At 41.0% G+C, this 22,023-nt stretch overlaps 1 protein-coding gene and 1 long non-coding RNA gene across 4 annotated transcripts in view; both read right to left on the bottom strand.

Moving 5' to 3' along the window:
• Positions 1–22,023, bottom strand: part of LOC142074739 (uncharacterized) — a 450,900-nt gene that overhangs the window by 133,630 nt on the left and 295,247 nt on the right. The gene's annotated exons all lie outside the window — the stretch shown is intronic.
• Positions 1–22,023, bottom strand: part of LOC142074782 (A disintegrin and metalloproteinase with thrombospondin motifs 6-like) — a 204,159-nt gene that overhangs the window by 10,582 nt on the left and 171,554 nt on the right. For all 3 annotated transcript variants that reach the window (XM_075135655.1, XM_075135656.1, XM_075135654.1), the window contains 2 exons: positions 10,651–10,780; positions 6,973–7,177 (listed from right to left, as the gene is read on the bottom strand). In XM_075135655.1, coding sequence (XP_074991756.1) covers positions 6,973–7,177; positions 10,651–10,780 — 335 coding nt within the window. The remainder of the gene's footprint in view (positions 1–6,972; positions 7,178–10,650; positions 10,781–22,023) is intronic.

Here is a 22,023-nt window from a genome sequence, read left to right as displayed (position 1 = left end):
CTTCAGCATTATGATCATGACTCCTCAGTTCTGGTCCAAATTCCATGGAATGTTGTGTGTATTTCCTCCCACAAATATTTCATATAAAATGCATAAGACTTTTAAGCAGGAACTAGAAGCAAGTGCCCCTTCCTAGCTGAGTGCTTAAAATCACTTGCACTTGATCTCCTCTTTCCAGGGACTGAGCATTCCGTGAAAAGCAAACAGAAAAGAGATGAGGTTGAAAGGACCCGCTTGCCATCGTAAGAGTAGTCTACAGATTAGTGATCAGTTCACTTTGTAGAACAGCAGGAGACAGAGAGGCTTGAAACCCCTCTGAGTTGTACAGAGCTGTGTTCTGCACTCTGGGTGTTGCATTCTAAAACCTGAAATATTATAAAAATGCAAAAAAGCAAGCTATCACCAGCCGACTCTTAAAATAGACCAGTAGCTATTGCTGTACCTCATGTGGAACTCAGTTCATTAGACATGCTCTAAGAATGCCTTCTAAATTGAGGCCTTTGGAGAGGATATGTGGAGAAATGTCTAGTGTGTGAATCACTGTGTGGCTTTGGCAAGAGGTTGGCACTCAGCTTCTCTTATGTGTCAAGACAGGCAAGTAGAACATCCGATAATCAGTGAATAAATGTCAAAACCCAATGTGCCTATGGAGTTTCATAATGTCTAAAACGTGGTAGCAAATAAGCAAGAGTTTGAGGATCAAAATTTGAGTTTAGGTGAATCCATTTTCTAGTCCTGCTTGAAGACAAGTTCTTTTATCTATGTCTAAGCTGCCATTTGAGAAAAATCTTTCAGCTACTGCTACCAGAAGAAAACAACATCCCTTAAAAAAACACTTTTTTGGAGTCATAGTCAAAATTCCACTAAATAAGATGGACTACACCCTGTCCCCAGAAATGAAAGTGAAGTAAGGAAATAGGTTGCCTACAATAATACTGAATCACCAAAAATAAAAAGCATCAGTAGAATTTAACAAAAAATTTATGTCTCCACAGCAAACGAAAGACAAAATACACAGACAAAAAAAGCCAGGAAACAGTGTCTCCCATTACCACATGCTTCTAGAATTTTTGACTCACTCAGTGGAAGTCATGACTAACGGTAATATGAATGCAAAGTAAAAGTGCTTGTCTGATAAGGCTCTTCCCAAGAAATCCTTAGATTATTTTTTGCTGGTTTATATTTTATTATCTGTAAAAATATAAAAGAAGTAATTTACAGTGGGCAGAATAATTCAGTCAAAGCTCAACTATTGCAAAGTGTAAAAAATTTTATGGCAAAACTGATGTTACCTGAGAATGACTACATTCTGCTGGGCAAGCCACTGTTAGCTTTAATTACTATTTGATATAAGCACTTTTACATTCTCCTAAGGACATTAATCTCTATGTTTACAAAATGTTTTTGTTTCTCTGACCAAAAAGATACAGAATTTCTTGCTAATTATCACTGAAGACTAAAAAAAATATAACTATATTGATGCTCAAGTGCATTAGCATATAAAAGTTCTAAAATTGCTTAATTTGTATCAAGTATTGCTTCTTTTGACTATTAAAACAAAGCTTTAGAACTTGCATTCCAGAGAAAAGTAACAAGATTTGCCATTGGCTTCAATGGAAGCAGTATTCAACTCTTCCACTTCTTGAGTTCACTCTTGTTTTCATTTTCATGCTTCCGTCAGAAAATCATATAAATACACATATATATATATATATAAATGTTTATATGTATATTACTATAGGGATTTAAATACACTATATTTCTGGGAACACTGAACAGAAAAAAAAGCCATTTTTCATAGAATCATAGAATAGTTTGGGTTGGAAGGGACCTTTAAAGGTCATCTAGTCCAACCCCCCTGCCATGGGCAGGGACATCTTCAACTAGATCAGGGTGCTCAGAGCCCCGTCCAACCTGACCTTGAATGTTTCCAGGGATGGGGCATCTACCACCTCTCTGGGTAACCTGTGACAGTGTTTCACCACCCTCATTGTAAAGAATTTCTTCCTTATATCTAGTCTAAATCTACCCTCTTTTAGTTTAAAACCATTCCCCCTTGTCCTGTTGCAACAGGCCCTGCTAAAAAGTTTGCCGCCATCTTTCTTATAAGCCCCCTTTAAGTATTGAAAGGCCTCAATAAGGTCTCCCCGGAGCCTTCTCTTCTCCAGGCTAAACAACCCCAACTCTCTCAGCCTTTCCTCATAGGAGAGGCGTTCCATCCCCTGATCATTTTTGTGGCCCTCCTCTGGACCCACTCCAACAGGTCCATGTCTTTCTTGTGCTGAGGACTCCAGAGCTGGATGCAGTACTCCAGGTGGGGTCTCACCAGAGCAGAGTAGAGGGGCAGAATCACCTCCCTCGACCTGCTGGCCACGCTTCTTTTGATGCAGCCCAGGATACGGTTGGCTGCCTGGGCTGCGAGCACACATTGCCGGCTCATGTCCAGCTTTTCATCCACCAACACCCCCAAGTCCTTCTCGGCAGGGCTGCTCTCAATCCCTTCATCCCCCAGCCTGTATTGATACCAGGGGTTGCCCCAACCCAGGTGCAGTACCTTGCACTTGGCCTTGTTGAACCTCATGAGGTTCACACGGGCCCACTTTCATTGTATTAAAATGGTATCATCAGTCAAGACACTCTGCCAAAGTACACCAGGCAAAATTCATACCAGAAAGAAGTCAGCACTTTTTCACAATCCTGACGAAATACCACCCCAACCAGAAGCTTAGCAGAGCTTTAATCTTTAGATTAGAACATTTTTGTTCAAAATTATAATACACTCCTGTTGTATAAAAGGCTGGTTGTGAAGGCCTTTAAAAGCTGTTCAAGCTTCTTATGAGGCTGGCAATGTCGATAGATCTAAGGATGATGTATTAGTGAGCAAAGTCTAGAGGAGGTAGCTAAAGAGGAATAGTATATAGTCAACATATTTATGGCTCTGTAACTTGTCATATGGATACTATTATTTGTTAGTACTGAGATGATGCCTAGATATTCCAATCAGAAATAAAGTATCATGATAATGCACACAATGAACTTACAAACTATCAATGCCACGGATGTGGTATGAAAGAGTCTTCAACTGAACATCCCTTTCTACTCATCCATTCTTTCCTTCTCACTCCTTTCCTTTCTACTCTTTCCATGTAAGATTCATTTTCAAAGGGCTGGAATACACTGTACCTTTTCAGGTAGGGACAAGGACCATTTAAAACCTTTTCTGCCTTGATTTTGGTGCCCTACTTCTTGTGTGAAATGCTGGCTAACAGTGGGGTAAAAAAAAATATTGTTCTGCATGTAGAACAAGACACACTTTAAGATTCACTGTGCCATTTCTAGGTTTCTTGAGGTCCTGGTCTACACTGAGAAAAGTTGCTGAAAGAAACTGCTTACCTACAGGTTTCAGGATATAAAGCTGACAACTTTTTACAGAACTGATTCCAAAAAATATTTTATCTTAAACCTGAATAAAACTAGAGACAGATTAGGGTATAGTCTGGGAATGACTATCTGTTTTATGATAGTGGATTATTTACAAAACCTGTTACAAATAACAGGAGATTCAGAATATAAGCAAAAGCATCTGTATGATAAATTAATGAAAACAAAAAATTTTCAGAAGTTCATATAATTTTTAGAAAAATTTTCTTTGATATAAAAGCTCACTAAAATGGCATTTCATTCATAATTCCTTATGGAACAAAACCAAACAGTTGAGCAATACAGCAAATTGACACATTTTTCTTTTGGTCAAAGAAAAACAACATATATAATGGAAAAAAATTTATTTGTGTATTGGGTTTGCGTGGCAAGGTTTTGGTAGAAGGGAGGGCTACAGGGGCGGCTTCTGTGAGAAGATGCCAGAAGCTTCCCCCATGTCCGATAGAGCCAATGCCAGCTGGCTCCAAGACGGACCTGCCGCTGGCCAAGGCTGAGTCAATCAGCAACAGTGGTAGCGCCTCTGTGATAACATATTTAAGAAGAGGTAAAAAGTGCTGTGCAACAGCAGCTGGGAGAGAGGAGTGAGAATATGTGAGAGAAACAACTCTGCAGACACCAAGGTCAGTGAAGAAGGAGGGGGAGGAGGTGCTCCAGGCGCCAGAGCAGAGATTCCCCTGCAGCCCGTGGTGAAGACCATGGTAAGGCAGGTTGTTCCCCTGCAGCTCATGGAGGTTAATGGTGGAGCAGATATCCACTCTGCAGCCCATGGAGGACCCCATGCCGGAGCAGGTGGATGTGCCCTGAAGGAAGTTGTGACCCCGTGGAGAGCCCGTGCTGGAGAAGGCTCCTGGCAGGACCTGTAGCCCCATGGAGAAGAGCCCACGCTGGAGCAGGGGAAGAGTGTGATGAGGAAGGAGCGGCAGAGGCAACGTGTGATGAACTGACCGCAACCCCCATTCCCCATCCCCCTGTGCCGCTCGGGGGGAGGAGGTAGAGAAAAATTGGGAGTGAAGTTGAGCCTGGGAAGAAGGGAGGGGTGGGGGGAAGGTGTTTTAAGATTTGTTCTTATTTCTCATTATCCTACTCTGATTTGAGTGGTAATAAATTAAATTAATTTTTCCCCAAGTCGAGTCTGTTTTGCCCATGATGGTAATTGGTGAGTCATCTCCCTGTCCTTATCTTGACCCACGAGCCTTTCATTATATTTTCTCTCCCCCTGCCCAGCTGAGGAGGGGGAGTGATAGAGCGGCTTGGTGGGCACCTGGCAGCCAGCCAAGGTCAACCCACCACAATTTGTCTACACAAGTAGTTTCTTCAGCTAAGAAGAACAGATGGAGATTATAGAAGTGTAAAATTCAAACAGCAAGGAGATTAACAACAACAGCTTCCATGGCAGCTCAGAGCACTGTGATTTAAGATGCAGATATTACTATTTTTAAGTACTGCTATGCTTAGACTATTGTTAACTAATAATGGATGGTGTCTCCATCCTTGGAGATATTCAAAAACTGTCTGGACATGGTCCTGGGCAGTCGGCTCTAGGTGGCCCTGCTTGAGCAGGGGGGATTGGACAAGATGACCTCCAGAGGTCCCTTCCAACTTCAACCATTCTGTGATTCTGCAAACTATATTACCTGTATTAACATATTATGGTAAGAGCTGTTCTGCACCACTTCTATGGGTGCTCACAGTGATGCTAGTAAGCCTCCTTCTTTATGCTTTGAATTTCGAGAGGCTGTAACATTTTTTGGAGCTAAAAGTATCTGTGCATAAAAGAGATCTGTGCAACTACAGGCACATTAATCTTCTTTATAGTATGCAGTGATTTATAATTTATTTTGAATTAAAGACTGTTTAAAGGCAAGCAAATACACAGAAAATGGGATACAATGAATCATGGATATATCACTGGTAGATCATTCCAGTTTACTCTAATAGTCTCCTTTCTTTTTTTTAGACAAAGTAAGTGGAACAGTTCTAACTTACCTGGGCTTCAGTAAAGTATTTGAAAGGGGGATTACAACTGGGTAAAGTTTAGGATTTGAGAGATGCAACCTGCAAAGACCTTCTAGGATCAGTCATGGGACTGATCTGATTAATATTTCTTTATAGTCTACTTAATGATGTTCATACAAAATTAGTTTCAGTTGTTCAGCATTACTGAAATTAGTGGCTAGCACAGGTAACTAACTGACCTTGATGCTACAGAGGTATGCTCTACAGAAAGAACTGGACAACCGTGAAGACATGAATAATTGAAATGAAGTGAAATTTGGCAGTATGATGTGCAAGAGCATACATTTCCAAAAAACACCCCAAGAACCTCTATTTAAACTGGGAGATCACTAACTGAAATGAAAAAAGGAGGATAAAGGTCTGGATATATTAACAGAGCATAAGATGACTAAGTAATCAATATGTGATAGCTGTGGAACAGAAGGAGGTTATTTAGGGTATACTGATACACTTTAGGTTATGGGTATTTTCAATAGAGGCAGGAAACAAAAGGACGAGGCACATGTGAAGCCTTCTCTGGGATATTATATACATTTAACTCTAGCAATCCATTCCCAAAAAGACGACTTCAAACTGAAACATGAAAGCAGAATGTGGTCAAGATTAAGTCCTTTCTGACAAATAATAACTGGAAAGGAAGAGGAGCTGTTTCAGATAACAAAAGCAAACAGGTATAAACACTTCTTGCAATTCAAAGACTAAAGTTCAGGAATAGTTTTCCAAGAAGCAGTAGGACAAAACCCCAAATTAACTAATTTTAAACCAGACATTTTTGCACTCTGATTTGCATGTGATGCAGTCCCATTCAAATGTATCACATATCAATCTATCTTCTTTCAGCTGCACTGGTTCACAGCCTTCAAATTTAATACTTGAATCAGTATAAGGTCACAATTTGGCTTATACTATAAGAGATATCACCATATTTAACAAAAGATGTTCTTTCTTTTATTAAAGAGAATACCAATTTTCAGGTCTGCTTCTGAAGATATGTTGCTAAGAAAGGTGATGCTTTACATCAGTATGGTTACTTCAGAAAAAAACCTAGCAGATTATTCTGGCTTCTGATATTGTAAACCCATCATCGCTACTCTCCAGCTATTTGCCGTTTCAGGAACCAATGGAAATGGAAATTGCTTTTTTCTTTAAGACAATTATCTCATACCAAATTGCTATTCTAGGGGTTGGTTTTTTTGGGGTTTTTGTGTGTGTGTGTGTGTTTTTGGGTTTTTTTACTACTTTACTATTCTATTTTGTATTTTACTATTTTTCTGTTATGATTAATAACAACAGGTCATAATCATTTGACAAAACAACAGAACTGACAACATAGAAGAAAAGAAAAAAAGAAATATGAATGACAAAAACCTGCTTCAATACTCTAAAACTATCAGGTTTTGAATTTCTTATTAATCCTTTACTTAGCAAGCAGCAATAGAAAATGTACTAATATTCAGTGGTCAGAGCTCTTGTCTTCACTATTGTCAATAAGCTAACATAGCAAAATTTCCTTACTTCTGACCAGTCCAAAGTGACCCACTGTGGGGGACAGGACTGATTGTTACAGGGCTCTTTTTCAATAGGCTGGTGTGTTAAACAGTTGGTATTGTCCAGTGTCTCCTCCTCAGAAGGTCCAATCTTTCTGATACAGAGAACTGTTCGTGAACGCATTCCTCCATCACAGGTCTTACTGCATTCTGACCAATCTCCTATAAACCATCTGGATAGAAAAAGTTAGGAGACTCAGTTAATGCATTTCAGAAATGGAGTAGATAATTGCACAAACCCAGAATCCAAATAGTTTAAATTACTAAACCTAAATCATCGTTAACAATACATGTATTCACAGTGAAATAAAGTAGAAACTTATAGGTCTTTTCACTGAGCATTTTAATTTATGCCTCACTGCAATCATATCTTCCAATAATAATAATACTTTGCATTTTTCTAGAGCAGCAATTTCCAGCCTAGGCTACAGTAGTTAGAAAGGAGTGTTGAGCCTGACAAAACTGCAGCTATTTAAGTAGATTTGTACTGGACTTGTATGAAATTATTCCTCTGAAAGTGGTTTGCAACTGGAAAAGTTTGGGAATCACTGCTGTAGATTAAAGCACAAGTTAAAAGCTAAGATGCTTGCCTCTTTAGTATCATTGCAATAAAATAATTTGATCTCAAAATTGGGCTTTCTGAGATTTAATTCTCATCTGATTATGAAACATTTCTAAATTTTTTTATAGAAGGCTATACTGAAATGCAAAATATTCTCATTTATTAAAGCAAACACTAGTAAAACATAATTCATCACATAAAAAGACCTCAACAAATATTTTAAAAATGTAAAGCATGATAGCTGCTAGAGGGACCTTCTGAGTGTTTGTGTGTACATAGTAAAAGTTGAGAGTTGTACAGTATATTTAGATTACTTTGTGATGCCGCAGAGATTAAAGCAGCTGTTAATCTGGCTGTAAATTTATATTAATTTTTTTCTACTGATGAATGGTTAATGCAGCTCAATTCACTGGAAATATCTCTTCACATTGTTGAACACATTGGGTCTTCAATATTTCATGTTGATTAGATACATTCACCTGAATCATCCTTGCAAAGGATGAAGGTGAAGTCTAATATGCTATCACATGCTGCCAACATGCCAAAAATGTCAGGCATGTCAGTCACTGTGAATGTTCCTGGAGGTATGCTTGGAGCTGCCTCACAAGATTTGTCATTTTCTGAAGCCTCTGTCAAAAAGATGTGCTGCTATCCTGTCTTGTGTTACAGAATATGTAATATATTCTAATATGAACCTAGATCAATGCAGAGATGCAAACAAATATGCCATATTCTGTCATTATTTTCCCAGTGAAAGAGAATTAATTTGTGATTATTCACCACCAAACTTATGCTTTTACCACACTAGGGAGAATTAGAAGCTCTTCACAGCTTTGAGGAGGCTGAAGTGTTAATTTTTAGTTGGTATTAAGATTTGCTCAAGTGCATTCTCAGGTACCTTTTATGTTTATACTGTATCTCACATGACAGTACTGTTCATAGGATCCAGAGAGAGTTACCTATATCTTTTCTTGAAATCTGGAACTTTAGGAGTTACTTATTGCAATAACAAACAAAATACTGTGAACAAACACAGTCTACGCTGCTGTTCAGGAGCCTCAAGTATAAGGTAACTGGCATTCAGTTAGAAGGAGTAACATTTTCACCACAAGTAAAGTGGAATTGTGTTAATTAAGAAAAGGAAATATTTGGCCACTATTTAAAGAGTAAGCCTTACTGGGTGATAAATCTTCCAGCCAAAAGGGTCAAACTTCTTTGGGAAACTATCTCAAAAGATGGTATTTGAACAGAGTTCTAGACTACTTACAGGATCAGGAATCAAGAACCCTTCCTTAGGAGATTGGCACTTTGTATTCACCCTGTGGTGAACATGAGAATGGAGGCAGATGTGGGCTGAACTGCTCTGACATATTCAAGCAGATGCTGATTAATACACACTACCCACTTTCTGAATCTTGATGACTTGAGTTTCACCATGTTCATCAATGTCCCTGCTGTACTGGATGGAGAATCCAGAAGTGTCCCACTTTGTGGTTTTTTTTTTTTGCTTTTGTTTGTTTTTGTTTTTTAAATAATGTCAGTGCAAAAAATAAAAATTAACTATGTTAGAATAACTATGTTAACACTACTTTTCAAAGTGCTAATTTGTTAATAGTTAAACCACACAAAGGAAGGGATAGGGATGTGTTTGGTAAAAAGGAACTGACCAAACATGACCACTTCCCAAGTTCTGCTCTCAGGTACATGGTGTGAGAGTTTAGTTAGTGCACTTATAGCCATGCTAAACAGTGTTATACAAACAGAAATCAAGTGCATATCCTTGTAGGATAAGCATATATTTACACATAGACTATGGGGACAATAATTTAGACCTGTTTGTTAGACAGCACATCCACCTTCAAACACACTCAAGGTGAGAGCAGCGTAATGGCTTCACTTCTGTTTACTTTATGTTAAATGACTATGGTACATGGCACAGGGGGAATAAGTGTAGAAGACATTGCTCTGCCATCCTGCAACCTGTCACAACACCCAGGGAAGCAGTTGATACTCTAGGAAGAAACTGGCTTCATGAAGACCTGTTAGATTTTAATGCATTATAGTATTGTCTCATTCCTCCTGGTGTCCTTCATGCTATAGTTTTACAGTTTCTGAGAGACATTTAAAAGAGACCACAGTATTTCTTTACTGTGCGATATCTACACTTAATCAGTATTAATGATTTTCATGCCCAATTAGAATTAGCTACAGATTATCATGAAACTTAAACTAACCAGAGCTCGTGAATCAATAAACTGTTGTATTATTTGTCTCAAAACGTAAGAAGGAGCTGTTGTGCATATGCTGAAATTATTTTCTAGTGCAAAATATCACAGCTGTTTCTAAACAGTTTTTGTCCTTACCAAATTTCATTTTTGAACAAATGAGCTGCTGTGTTTTAAATTATCTTTTCAATATGTAGCATACAGCTACTTTAAAAATAAAACTAAATAGACTTAACCAAGTATGCACCTAATCCTAAAGGCACACAGCATTACTGTACAACACTGAGCACCCTGGAGAGAAAGGTTGTTTGACAAAACTATTATTAGTAAATGGTTTGGTCTACTAAGCAGTTTCTATGTTTACCATTTCTCATCTGAACACTTTAACCCAAATTTTAATATACTATACTTAAAAATATGGCAAACATTTAGTATGCAATGTAAATATCTATGGGAAAGTTAGTCTCCCCTCACCTCAAGATTCTTCTGTCATTATTGCCTTAAGAATGGCCCCCAGTTCTTTTCTGAGCACTATTCACCACACCTGACACTTCCATCATAAGAAACTGCTTTGCTAGTATCTTTTTACTTACAATGTCTGAGTTGCTTTGTGTACTTTAAACACCACTGTTCCTCAGTCAAATCAGGCCTCCTCTAGGTCAAAGTATGTATTTTCCACAACTGATTCCAGAGGAACAAGAAACCATAACCAAAAAACAAAACCAAATATCCTGTCTGATAAAGACAGGACCCTAATGCTAGATCAGAATTTTATACCACCTTTGGTCAAACGGATTTATTATATATTACAAAGACTTTTCTATCTATGCAAAACAGATCTTAGTGATTAATGACTTACTCAGGTGGGCAAGGCTCAGTGTTGCAGGCTCTTTGGTTTTCTGGAGGCTTACTGTCAGGGTCACAGTAATTGTTTTGTACAATGGAGTTGTCATCCAGCCTTTTACACACCACCTCTTGTTTCTGCACACCTTGGGATGAAATGAAACACAATTAATCATTCTTGCTCTTCTACTTGTTGAGTTAAAGTGTATTTCACCTATTGATTATTAAACCTACTATCCCCACTTTAATTGGCTGAATGCTCCAGGTGTGTGAATTCCAATTGACTGAATGCCCCCTGACCACACAAAATCTTTCATTTTCCTTCAATTTTAGGCTACCCCACTGAGAGAGGATGTTAAATTGCTGTTGTTCCCTAAAACAAAGGGAATATATTTATAGATTTACTAACAGATTGTTTTTATTTGTATAGTGCACAAAATCCATTTTCTGTCTACCCTCCTCTCCTAGTAAAAGACACTTCAATTTCCAAAGAAAACATTACCAAATAGAATGTGGTCACACTTCAATGCAGAATTATTGTTTATGTGCTCTGGTTTAAAATAAAACAGCAATACTGGGATACAGTGTTGCATTTTTATACGTCATCCTATAAACATTTTCTTCATTAAAATAATAGAAGTATTATTCATTCTGAAAGATGCAGTTTGTCTCTGTGAACTCTCATTTTGTCTGGAGCTCCCAGCTCCTCTTTCACTGTTAACCACCAACAGGGCAGTTCAGAATTGATTATTATTCCCAAAACATAATGACATATCACTGCCAAGGCAACATTATAAGGTAACACATTAAGCAGATTTTCCAATTTTTAAAAAAACAGGATCTAAAGAAAGGCATTAAAGAACCATTGATATGACAACAGTACAGCTCAGAGTATTGCTGTAAACAGTGGTAACACACGGCCTCCTCCTCTGTTTTTAGAACAAGCTGTACGATGTTTGCTAGCATAAAAAGACTGTGGATCTGCAATTCATATGCAGTTCTTATTGAACATGAGTAGTCGTAATACTGAAATAATAGGATTATTTGTATAATATAAGTTGCAAAAAAGCCCTAAACCTTTCTTAAAAACAGAAACAATTATTTAACTTTTTCCAAATTGTGAAATGCATACAAATAAATAGGGATTAAAACATCCTAGCTTCAAATATCTGCCAACTTTACTTTACAACCCTCTCTTCATTTTAAGACAAGCATTTTATAGGAGGTAGATGTGCAGTAATAAAATTAATTGTATAAATATGTTTTTCAGACACTGAACACCCACTAAAAACATGGGGTTTTCTTTCACCAAACATTTGTAGTCCTTTTGCTCATTTTAAACTAGCTAAACAACTTACCTTGCAATTGTTTTGTTTGTTATTCATTATGGACAAGAATCAAAACTCCTACTTTGGTTCCTAAAATGAGACCTATATGAAATTTAGGTATTTAATTCCAATAGTGAGTCAAGCTTAGCCTTGAGATGCCTTAAGTTTGGCCCGCAAAGCATCCTGCTTGGCTATGAACAGAAGTCTCCCAGTCTAAGCACAGAGGCATGTGAAATGTCTCTATGACGTTATGTGCAAAGGACCTGGGGAAAATGGTAACCTCCTTTTTCACGAGTCTTGAGGATGGCATGCAGTCCCCCATGAGGCTGCAGCTCCAGAAGTAGTAGGTATGATCCCTTCTCAACCCTGAGGGGATTCCTACTTCCCATGAACATACACTAACTTCTGTGACTTAGTGATTATTTTAGCTAAGGTGGCAAGACTGTGGTTTCTAGTGTGTAAATTATTTCTAGTTTTTATTCAGTTACAGTCTGATGTAAAATGTCTAAACCATCTTGAGAGCAGGGTTGAAAATCCATACCTGCCTGTGCTATATGAATGTCTTATTTGCTGGTAACAGATTAAGCCCCTTTCTTGTCTTCCTGCCATTGGCCCCATGAATCTTGTATCCCTGATTGCACTGTGGCCCAGAATGCTTATTAAAAAAATCTTCCCTTTCTCTACCCATCTTAGACTCCTCAACTATTGTATGGCACACAGTTAGAGTACTCTTCTGGAGATGTACTCCCAGTTGAAATCTCTTCAGTCTGATATAGGTAATTGCTATTTAATAACTGCCATGGCATCCTGCAAAATATGGGTATTATCCCTTATGTAAAAATATAGTCTTGTTAATTCAAATACTTTCAGGAAAACACAGCAGTCTGGATCCTAAGCACATAAAAATGTTCCATGTGTGGCCTCAACTCAAATGTGCATGCTCCTGACAACCAGGGTAGGAGTTAGATTCATCACTCAACATACTGCTTCTTATAGGCTGCCTGTTTAGCAGGTGAGAACTTTGTATCATCCCTCAAAATCACCTGCCTCCTCACCTTACCTCAAAACCATTAACTATGTTGAGACCAAAGATGCCTAATGATGAAGTCTTCACTCTACTGCAGTACCTAAATCCAGAGTCCCAGCTTTGCTGCTGGGATATCTCCTTTTTGATTACATCTACACATAACCTTCCCAAAGTAGGCACTTTAAATCAGGTTGCCAATCATTTCACACGTCTGACATCTCAGGTTATCCATAAACATCACAATCATTTTAAAGTAAGCTTTATTTATGAAAAAGATATTGATTCATATGAGATGTCTTACAGGTGAGCCAGGTAAACCAATCAGCTTCTTCCATTTGCTCTTCTTTCTACATGTATCTGGATGCCACAACATTAGACAACAGTAGGTATCACTAAACAGCGCAGAAGACTGTCAGACTGTTTTCCAAGTGTATCCTACATACACAAATCTACATGAACAAGCTAAAAAGAAAATACCATTTTTGAACAGTATTCAACCTCCATTTTTTTGCTAATTTTCAATTTATGTGCTTTACACGTTGGAAAAAAATCATTTTGCTAGATAGCTAGGTCCAGTTGGAATTGAGAAACAACTCAAATCATTAGCATGAGGGGCCCTCAAGGACCTGAAGTACATGCCTCCCCACAGCTGTTGGTTGGCTGTGTTAACACACAAATATTCTCTTTCAGATATTCATCCATCAGGTATCAAAGATTTTAGAGCTTCACACAAAGATGTTCCATTCAAAGCATTCTCAGCACCTAATATTTCAATTACATGAAATGATATAAAGCTGAAATTCAGTGAGATCTTACACTATTAAGGCAATTAAATAAATTTGGAACACAGGAACTTGGAACATACAACTAGAAGCAACACCCTTCTACTGTTGAGAACCACTCTATATAGCCCCTTTCATAAACTGATCAAGATCCACCTTAAACACAGGTACATTTTCCTTCTCTGAACTTCACACCTTTGACTACTATAAGCATTCTAATTTCCATTCTAGATGCATTTATTGCCAAATAATACTATTTTTAAAGTCAAAATGGTCTTTCAGTTTAAGGAACTTTATTCTGTTAACCAAGTAAACTCTTGCAGTCTCTGTGTTAGATACGCAATTCCTCTGGTCAGCCTCATAACACTTCTGTGCATCTGTTCACACTTGAGTTTATGTCAGCCACAATACAAACTGTGCCCAGTACTCCAGAGGGATTTTACTAGTACCTTATCCAGCGTCATTAATACCTTTAAAGAAATACATACTAAAATCAAATCTGCCTTTATCGTGACTACAACATATCCCAGTCTTCCTCATGTCTCCTAGCGCTGCATTGTCAGCAAATTTCATCAGAGCTTTCGACTTTTTATGCTACCATCAGAACAAGAAAAACTGAAGTCTGATGAGCCATGTGAAAGGTCTTTAAACAGTCCACTAGGCTCACTGCCTTTTGGCCCAGTAATTTACATTTTAAGTGTGCCTCTTGTCTACTAAGCTTTTCTAATTCTTTATTAAATGTAGGTGACAATAAAAGTATTAGGAAAGTCTAGATGAATTAATCTACTACATTTCCTTGGTCTAGAAAATGAGTTATATATATAAAAATATCTGGCTAGTCAAGCATTACCTACCATGTTACACTTTACCTCATTTGTCATTTATTTCTAGATCTTTAGATATCTTCAAAATTTCAAATCAGTTAGCACTTCGCTGTGGTTTAACCCAGCAGGCAGCCAAACACCACACAGCCACTCACTAAATCCGCCACCACCACCCGCCCCACAGTGGGATGGGGGAGAGAATCGGGAAAAAAAAGTAAAATTCATGGATTGAGATAAAGACAGTTTAAGAGAACAGAAAGGAAGGGAAAATGATAATAACAATAATAATAATAACAACAATAATTATGGAATATACAAAATGAGTGATGGACAATGCAATTGCTCACCACTCGCCGAGCAATGCCCAAGCAGCAATTGCTACTTCCTGGACCACGCCTCTTATTTATATAGTGAGCATGACATCATATGGTAGGGAATACCCCGCTGGCCAGTTGGGCTAGCTGTCCTGGCTATGCTCCCTCCCAGCTTCTTGTGCACTTGACAGAGCATGGGAAGCTGAAAAGTCCTTGACTAGCAGGGTACTTGGAAACAACTAAAACCATCAGTGTGTTATCAACATTCTTCTCATACTAAATCCAAAACACAGCACTAGGAAGAAATTTAACTCTATCCCAGCCAAAACCAGGACAGTATCCACCCCTTATTCTATACCATCTACGTCATGCCTAGGTCTCACATTTTCCAATACATTCCAATTAATCACCACCACCTTTCTTGTCTTTTGATATATATACAAAGAGATATCACTCCATTAGTCTATGGGCCATCCCTCTAAAATGTCCACTGAGTTCATTTAGTCCATGACTTCGGGTTCCATCTGTCATAACAGTCTTTCAGGGCAGGAGAGATGGTGTGTGGTGTCGGACTGTTGCATCCTGAAGCCAATTCTGATTCCATGATCGCTGCGCTAGTCCGGTTCTATCATTGTCGCACTTTGCTTAGATTCATTAGAGTTCCTTCTTCATTAATCTGAGTGATTTTTACTGCTATACCATTGATAGCAACCATAGGAATAATAATATACAATATCATATAACAATTAACATCATACAATTCAGTTCATTGGCTATTTTCACCCAAAATCAAATCCCCTTGAGGTACACACTGGACTTCCCCATCCTTTTGCATTACCCACCAAGTGCACCCAGGTCCTTGAGCAAAAGCAATCCCACGGATGGGTTTTCCCTTGCCAGAGGCAGGAGTAACCCAGACTGTCTTCCCCAGCATATTTCTTATGTGCACAACAGGGACTTTATCCTCCTCTACAGTACGTAAGGGTTTGGATTGGGCAGGGCCAGCTCGATTGAAAGATCCCCTAGTGTTGACTAACCAGGTGGCTTTTGCTAAATGTGTATCCCAATGCTTGAATGTCCCACCACCCATTGCTCTCAGTGTAGTCTTTAGCAGTCCGTTGTATCGTTCGATTTTCCCAGAGGCTGGTGCATGGTAGGGGATGTGATAGACCCACTCAATGCCATGCTCTTTGGCCCAGGTGTCTATGAGGGTGTTTTGGAAGTGAGTCCCGTTGTCTGACTCAATTCTTTCTGGGGTGCCATGTCTCCATAGGACTTGCTTTTCAAGGCCCGGGATGGTGTTCCGGGCAGTGGCATGGGGCACAGGATATGTTTCCAGCCATCTGGTGGTTGCTTCCACCATGGTGAGCACATGGCGCTTGCCCTGTCGGGTTTGTGGGAGTGTGATATAATCAATCTGCCAGGCCTCCCCATATTTATATTTCAAGCATCGTCCTCCATACCAAAGAGGCTTTACTCGCTTGGCTTGCTTGATTGCAGCACATGTTTCACATTCATGGATAACCTGTGCAATAGCATCCATGGTCAAGTCCACCCCTCGATCACGAGCCCATCTATATGTTGCGTCTCTTCCTTGATGGCCTGAGGTGTCATGGGCCCACAGAGCTATAAATAATTCACCCTTATGTTGCCAGTCCAGATCCACCTGAGCCACTTCAATCTTAGCAGCCTGGTCCACCTGTTGGTTGTTTTGATGTTCTTCAGTGGCCCAACTCTTGGCTACGTGAGCATCTACGTGACGTACTCTTACAACGAGGTTCTCTACCCGGGCAGCAATATCTTGCCACAATGCAGCAGCCCAGATGGGTTTGCCTCTGCGCTGCCAGTTGTTCTGCTTCCACTGCTGCAACCACCCCCACAGGGCATTTGCCACCATCCATGAGTCAGTATAGAGATAAAGTACTGGCCATTTTTCTCGTTCAGCAATATCCAAGGCCAGCTGGATGGCTTTCCCCTCTGCAAACTGACTCGATTCACCTTCTCCTTCAGCAGTTTCTGCGACTTGGCGTATAGGACTCCATACAGCAGCCTTCCACCTCCGATGCTTTCCCACAAGGCGACAGGACCCATCAGTGAACAGGGCATATTGCTTCTCGTTTTCTGGTAGTTTATTATACAGTGGGGCCTCTTCAGTATGCGTCACCTCCTCCTCTGGGGATATTCCGAAATCTTTGCCTTCTGGCCAGTCCCTGATCGCTTCCAAGATTCCTGGGCGACTGGGATTTCCTATTCGGGCCCGTTGTGTGATCAGCGTGACCCACTTACTCCACGTAGCATCGGTTGCGTGATGTGTAGAGGGGACCCTCCCTTTGAACATCCAGCCCAGCACCGGCAGTCGGGGTGCCAGGAGGAGCTGTGCTTCAGTACCAACCACTTCCGAAGCAGCTCGAATCCCTTCATATACTGCCAATATCTCCTTCTCAGTTGGAGTGTAGCGGGCCTCGGATCCTCTGTATCCCCGACTCCAGAACCCTAAGGGTCGACCTCGAGTCTCCCCTGGTGCTTTCTGCCAGAGGCTCCAGGTAGGGCCATTCTCCCCGGCTGCGGTGTAGAGCACATTCTTTACATCTTGTCCTGCCCGGACTGGCCCAAGGGCTACTGCATGAACCAGCTCCTGTTTAATTTCTTCAAAGGCTTGTTGTTGCTCAGGGCCCCATTTGAAATCCTTCTTCTTCCAAGTCACTTGATAGAGGGGGCTTACAATCAGGCTGTAATCTGGAATATGCATTCTCCAAAAGCCCACAACGCCTAAGAAAGCTTGCGTTTCCTTTTTGCTAGTTGGTGGGGACATGGCTGTTATTTTGTTGATCACATCCATTGGGATCTGACGACATCCATCTTGCCATTATATTCCTAACAACTGGATCTCCTGTGCAGGTCCCTTGACCTTACTTTGTTTTATGGCAAAACCAGCCTTCAGAAGGATTTGAATTATTTTCTTCCCTTTCTCAAAAACTTCTTCTGCTGTGTTGCCCCATACGATGATGTCATCAATGTATTGCAGGTGTTCTGGAGCCTCACCCTGTTCCAGTGAAGTCTGGATCAGTCCATGGCAAATGGTAGGGCTGTGTTTCCACCCCTGGGGCAGTCGGTTCCAGGTGTACTGGACGCCCCTCCAAGTGAAAGCAAACTGTGGCCTGCACTCTGCCGCCAAAGGGATTGAGAAGAACGCATTAGCAATGTCAATTGTGGCGAACCACTTGGCTGCCTTTGACTCCAGTTCATATTGAAGTTCTAGCATGTCCGGCACGGCAGCACTCGGTGGTGGCGTGACTTCATTCAGGCCACGGTAGTCCGCTGTTAGTCTCCACTCTCCATTGGACTTTTGCACTGGCCATATGGGACTGTTAAAGGGCGAGCGAGTCTTGCTGATCACTGCTTGGCTCTCCAGTCGACGAATCAGCTTATGGATGGGAAGCAGGGAGTTTCGGTTGTTGCGATAGTGCCACCGGTGCACTGTTGTGGTAGCGATCGGCACATGTTGTTCTTCAACCCTCAGCAACCCCACAACAGAAGGATCCTCCGAGAGACCAGGCAAGGTGGACAGCTGTTTAATTTCCTCTGTCTCCAGGGCAGCTATTCCAAAAGCCCACCGATACCCTTTTGGGTCCTTGAAATACCCTCTCCTGAGGTAGTCTATGCCAAGGATGCACGGAGCCTCTGGGCCAGTCACAATGGGGTGCTTCTGCCACTCCTTCCCGGTTAGGCTCACTTCGGCCTCCAATACAGTTAACTCTTGGGATCCCCCTGTCACTCCAGAAATACAAATGGGTTCTGCCCATTTGTAGCTTGATGGCATCAGGGTACACTGTTCACCGGTGTCCACCAGAGCCTTATACTCCTGTGGGTCTGATGTGCCAGGCCATCGAATCCACACAGTCCAGTAAACCCGGTTGTCCCTTTCCTCCACCTGGCCGGAGGCAGGGCCCCTCTAGTCCTGGTCATAGTATTTGTTTCTCACTTCTTGCAAGCGTGAGTCAAGAATTCCTTCATTGCAATCCAAAGTAAGATCAGGCCTTCTACTCTGTCTGGGGAACTGTTCACTGGAAACTGGACCGTCATGAGACAGGTTTTTTCTGGAAACTGGAGCAGCATTTTTCCTGGGAGAACCCCCTTGTGTGACTGTTTTTCCTTGCAACTCACGTACCCGTGCCTCTAGGATGAAGGTAGGTTTTCCATCCCACTGCCTCATGTCCTCTCCGTGGTCACGCAGGTAAAACCACAGGGTGCCCCGTGGTGTGTACTTTCTATATCCTCTCTCTTGAGTAGAAAAACGCTGACCCCTAATGGCTGAGATACTGGTCCATACAGGTGGAGAGTAGGACATATCCTCTTTGAGTTGCTGCACCTCCCGGGACAGTTTCTCCACAGCCGAGACAAGGGAGGAGGAGACAATGTCTTAGTATTCCCAGAGTTTGCTAACCGCGTCATCCACCGTTGGTGCTTCTTCCTCTTTCCAGCACAGTACTGCCAACGAACTGGCATACGATGCTGGTGCGCTCCGTACCAACTTCCGCCACATGGGTCGCGTGAACTGGACTTCATCTTGATCCTTAGGTACGTGCTTGTTGTCCAGGTCACTATAAACCACCTCCAGCACGCCTAACTCCCTCAGGTACTGGATACCTCTCTCCATGGTGGTCCACTTGCCTGGGTGGCATATAACATCTTCCTTGAAGGGATACCTTTCCTTCATGCCTGACAGCAGTCGCCTCCAGAGGCTGTGGGCTTTTGTCCCTTTTCCAATCGCTTTGTCTATGTCCCCTTCCCTAGCAAGGGATCCCAGCTGTTTGGCTTCCTTCCCCTCTACTTCCAGGCTACTGGCCCCATTATCCCAGCATCGGAGCAGCCAGGTAACAATATGCTTGCCTGGACAACGGCTGAAATCTTTCTGCATATCTCACAACTCACTCAGCAATTGGGTGGTTTCCATCTCATTTATGAGTTCTTCCTCTTCCTCCTCCCCTCCTCATGATGGTCTTGCATTTCCATCATCCCTTTCTAAATGACCTGACTTTCACTTCAAAGATTTCTTCTTATGTACAGGGACGACTGATACCAGCAAGGGTTGGTCCTCTGGTTCAGCTATAGTACCTGTTGCAGGGGTAGGAGTAGCTGCAGTGCCCGTCGCTGGGGTTGGAGTAGCCGCAGTGCCTGTCATTTTGTCATCAGATCCAGAGATCACCTCTTCCCCTTGAGGGTTCTGAATAGTGTTGAACAGGGCTCGGTAGGCATGGGCCAGGCCCCAGCACATTGCAGTAATCTGGGTCTCTCTGGAATTGCCAGGGTGACAGCATACATTTTCCAAATATTTCACTAGTTTTTCAGGATTCTGCACTTGCTCACGGGTGAAGTTCCAAAACATTGGAGGTGCCCACTGTCCTAGGCACTTGCCCATACTATCCCACACACCCTGCCACTCATAACTATCCAGCCTCGGGGCAGATCTCTGGGTGGTATTCTTAAATAGTTGTCTAACCTTAAACAAGGCCTGAAACACATTCAGGAGACATAGCAATAGGAACATGCTGGTTTGAACATCCCAAGGATATTCAAAATCCTCAAGAGCTATTGTAATCAGCCTGGCAGAGAAGGGGAAGGTGAAGGAAGCTGTCTCCCCCGTAAATTGGCTCTTCGAGGAGAAGAGGTAAAAAGAGAAATAGCTCCTGAAGCACGGGAACGATGGCAGTGCTGAGTACAAGCCCATGACCAATACTTTTATCATACCATAAGCCAGTGTTACACAGTGTAGCAAAGCGATAACCTTAATCCATTTCCCAGAGATGACAATCCCCACAAAAATACCGACAAACAGCAGTATATACAGCCAGTAAGGTGCTACATACCAAAACTCCAAGAACAGATGCAACAACTCTGAGAGCAAATAAACCAACATTGTGACCAGCGACTACTAAACTGATATAATGAATGCTTATAACAAATTTGTTTTAATCTGTTTGGGTCAGATGTGTCGTTATCTCAACCCTTTGTGCCCCAGGTTGGGTGCCAAAAAGGACTGTTGTGGTTTAACCCAGCAGGCAGCCAAACACCACACAGCTGCTCACTCACTCCCCCCACCACCCCCTGCCCCACAGTGGGATGGGGGAGAGAATCGGGAAAAAAAAAGTAAAATTCGTGGATTGAGATAAAGACAGTTTAATAGAACAGAAAGGAAGGGAAAAAAAAAAAAATAATAATAATAATGATAGAATATACAAAATGAGTGACGGACAATGCAATTGCTCACCACTCGCCGAGCAATGCCCAAACAGCAATCGTTACTTCCTGGACCATGCCTCTTATTTATATAGTGAGCATGACATCATATGGTATGGAATATCCCGCTGGCCAGTTGGGTTAGCTGTCCTGGCTATGCTCCCTCCCAGCTTCTTGTGCACCTGGCAGAACATGGGAAGCTGAAATGTCCTTGACTAGCAGGGTACTTAGCAACAACTGAAAACATCAGTGTGTTATCAACATTCTCCTCATACTAAATCCAAAACACAGCACTAGGAAGAAATTTAACTCTATCCCAGCCGAAACCAGGACACACTTCAATGTTGTTGTTATATATATTTTTCTATATACACACACACAGAGTGAGACATGATTTTCTTCAGTTCTTTCCTCCTTTAGTACTATTTTAGTAGAGAAAAGACATATCAATTGCAGCATGAAAGAGAGAGAAAAATGTTTACCATATTAGGCTCTCCTTTATAATCTCTTCCTTTCGTTCTTGACAAATAAGTGGAAGATCTAAATATTTGAGAAGCTGTGACAAGATGATTCACTTTAAATTCTATAAATCTATGCAAGCACTGCCAACAGATGAGAATAATTAAAATCAGATCTGACAACCTGAGTAGGAGTATTTCTTTTGCAGTTTTCTACTCAAACTTCACCATAACGAGAAATAAGATTTAAAAGGACTAGTCAAACAGTAATGCTAGTAACATGGCGCTGCTAGTTGACATAGAATTTATGTTCAGCTCTGACTGATGAATAATCATTTATCCTTTCTATCACAAGCTGCCTTAATTGTCTTGGTGGCTGATAAAATAATAGGTTTCCCTCAAATTTCCCTCAAATATAA

Source organism: Calonectris borealis, chromosome W (assembly GCF_964195595.1).
Source record: "Calonectris borealis chromosome W, bCalBor7.hap1.2, whole genome shotgun sequence".
Taxonomy (NCBI): Eukaryota; Metazoa; Chordata; class Aves; order Procellariiformes; family Procellariidae; genus Calonectris; species Calonectris borealis.
The sequence above is the reverse complement of the archived record's forward strand: the minus strand, read 5'-3'. Positions and strand labels throughout refer to the sequence as shown.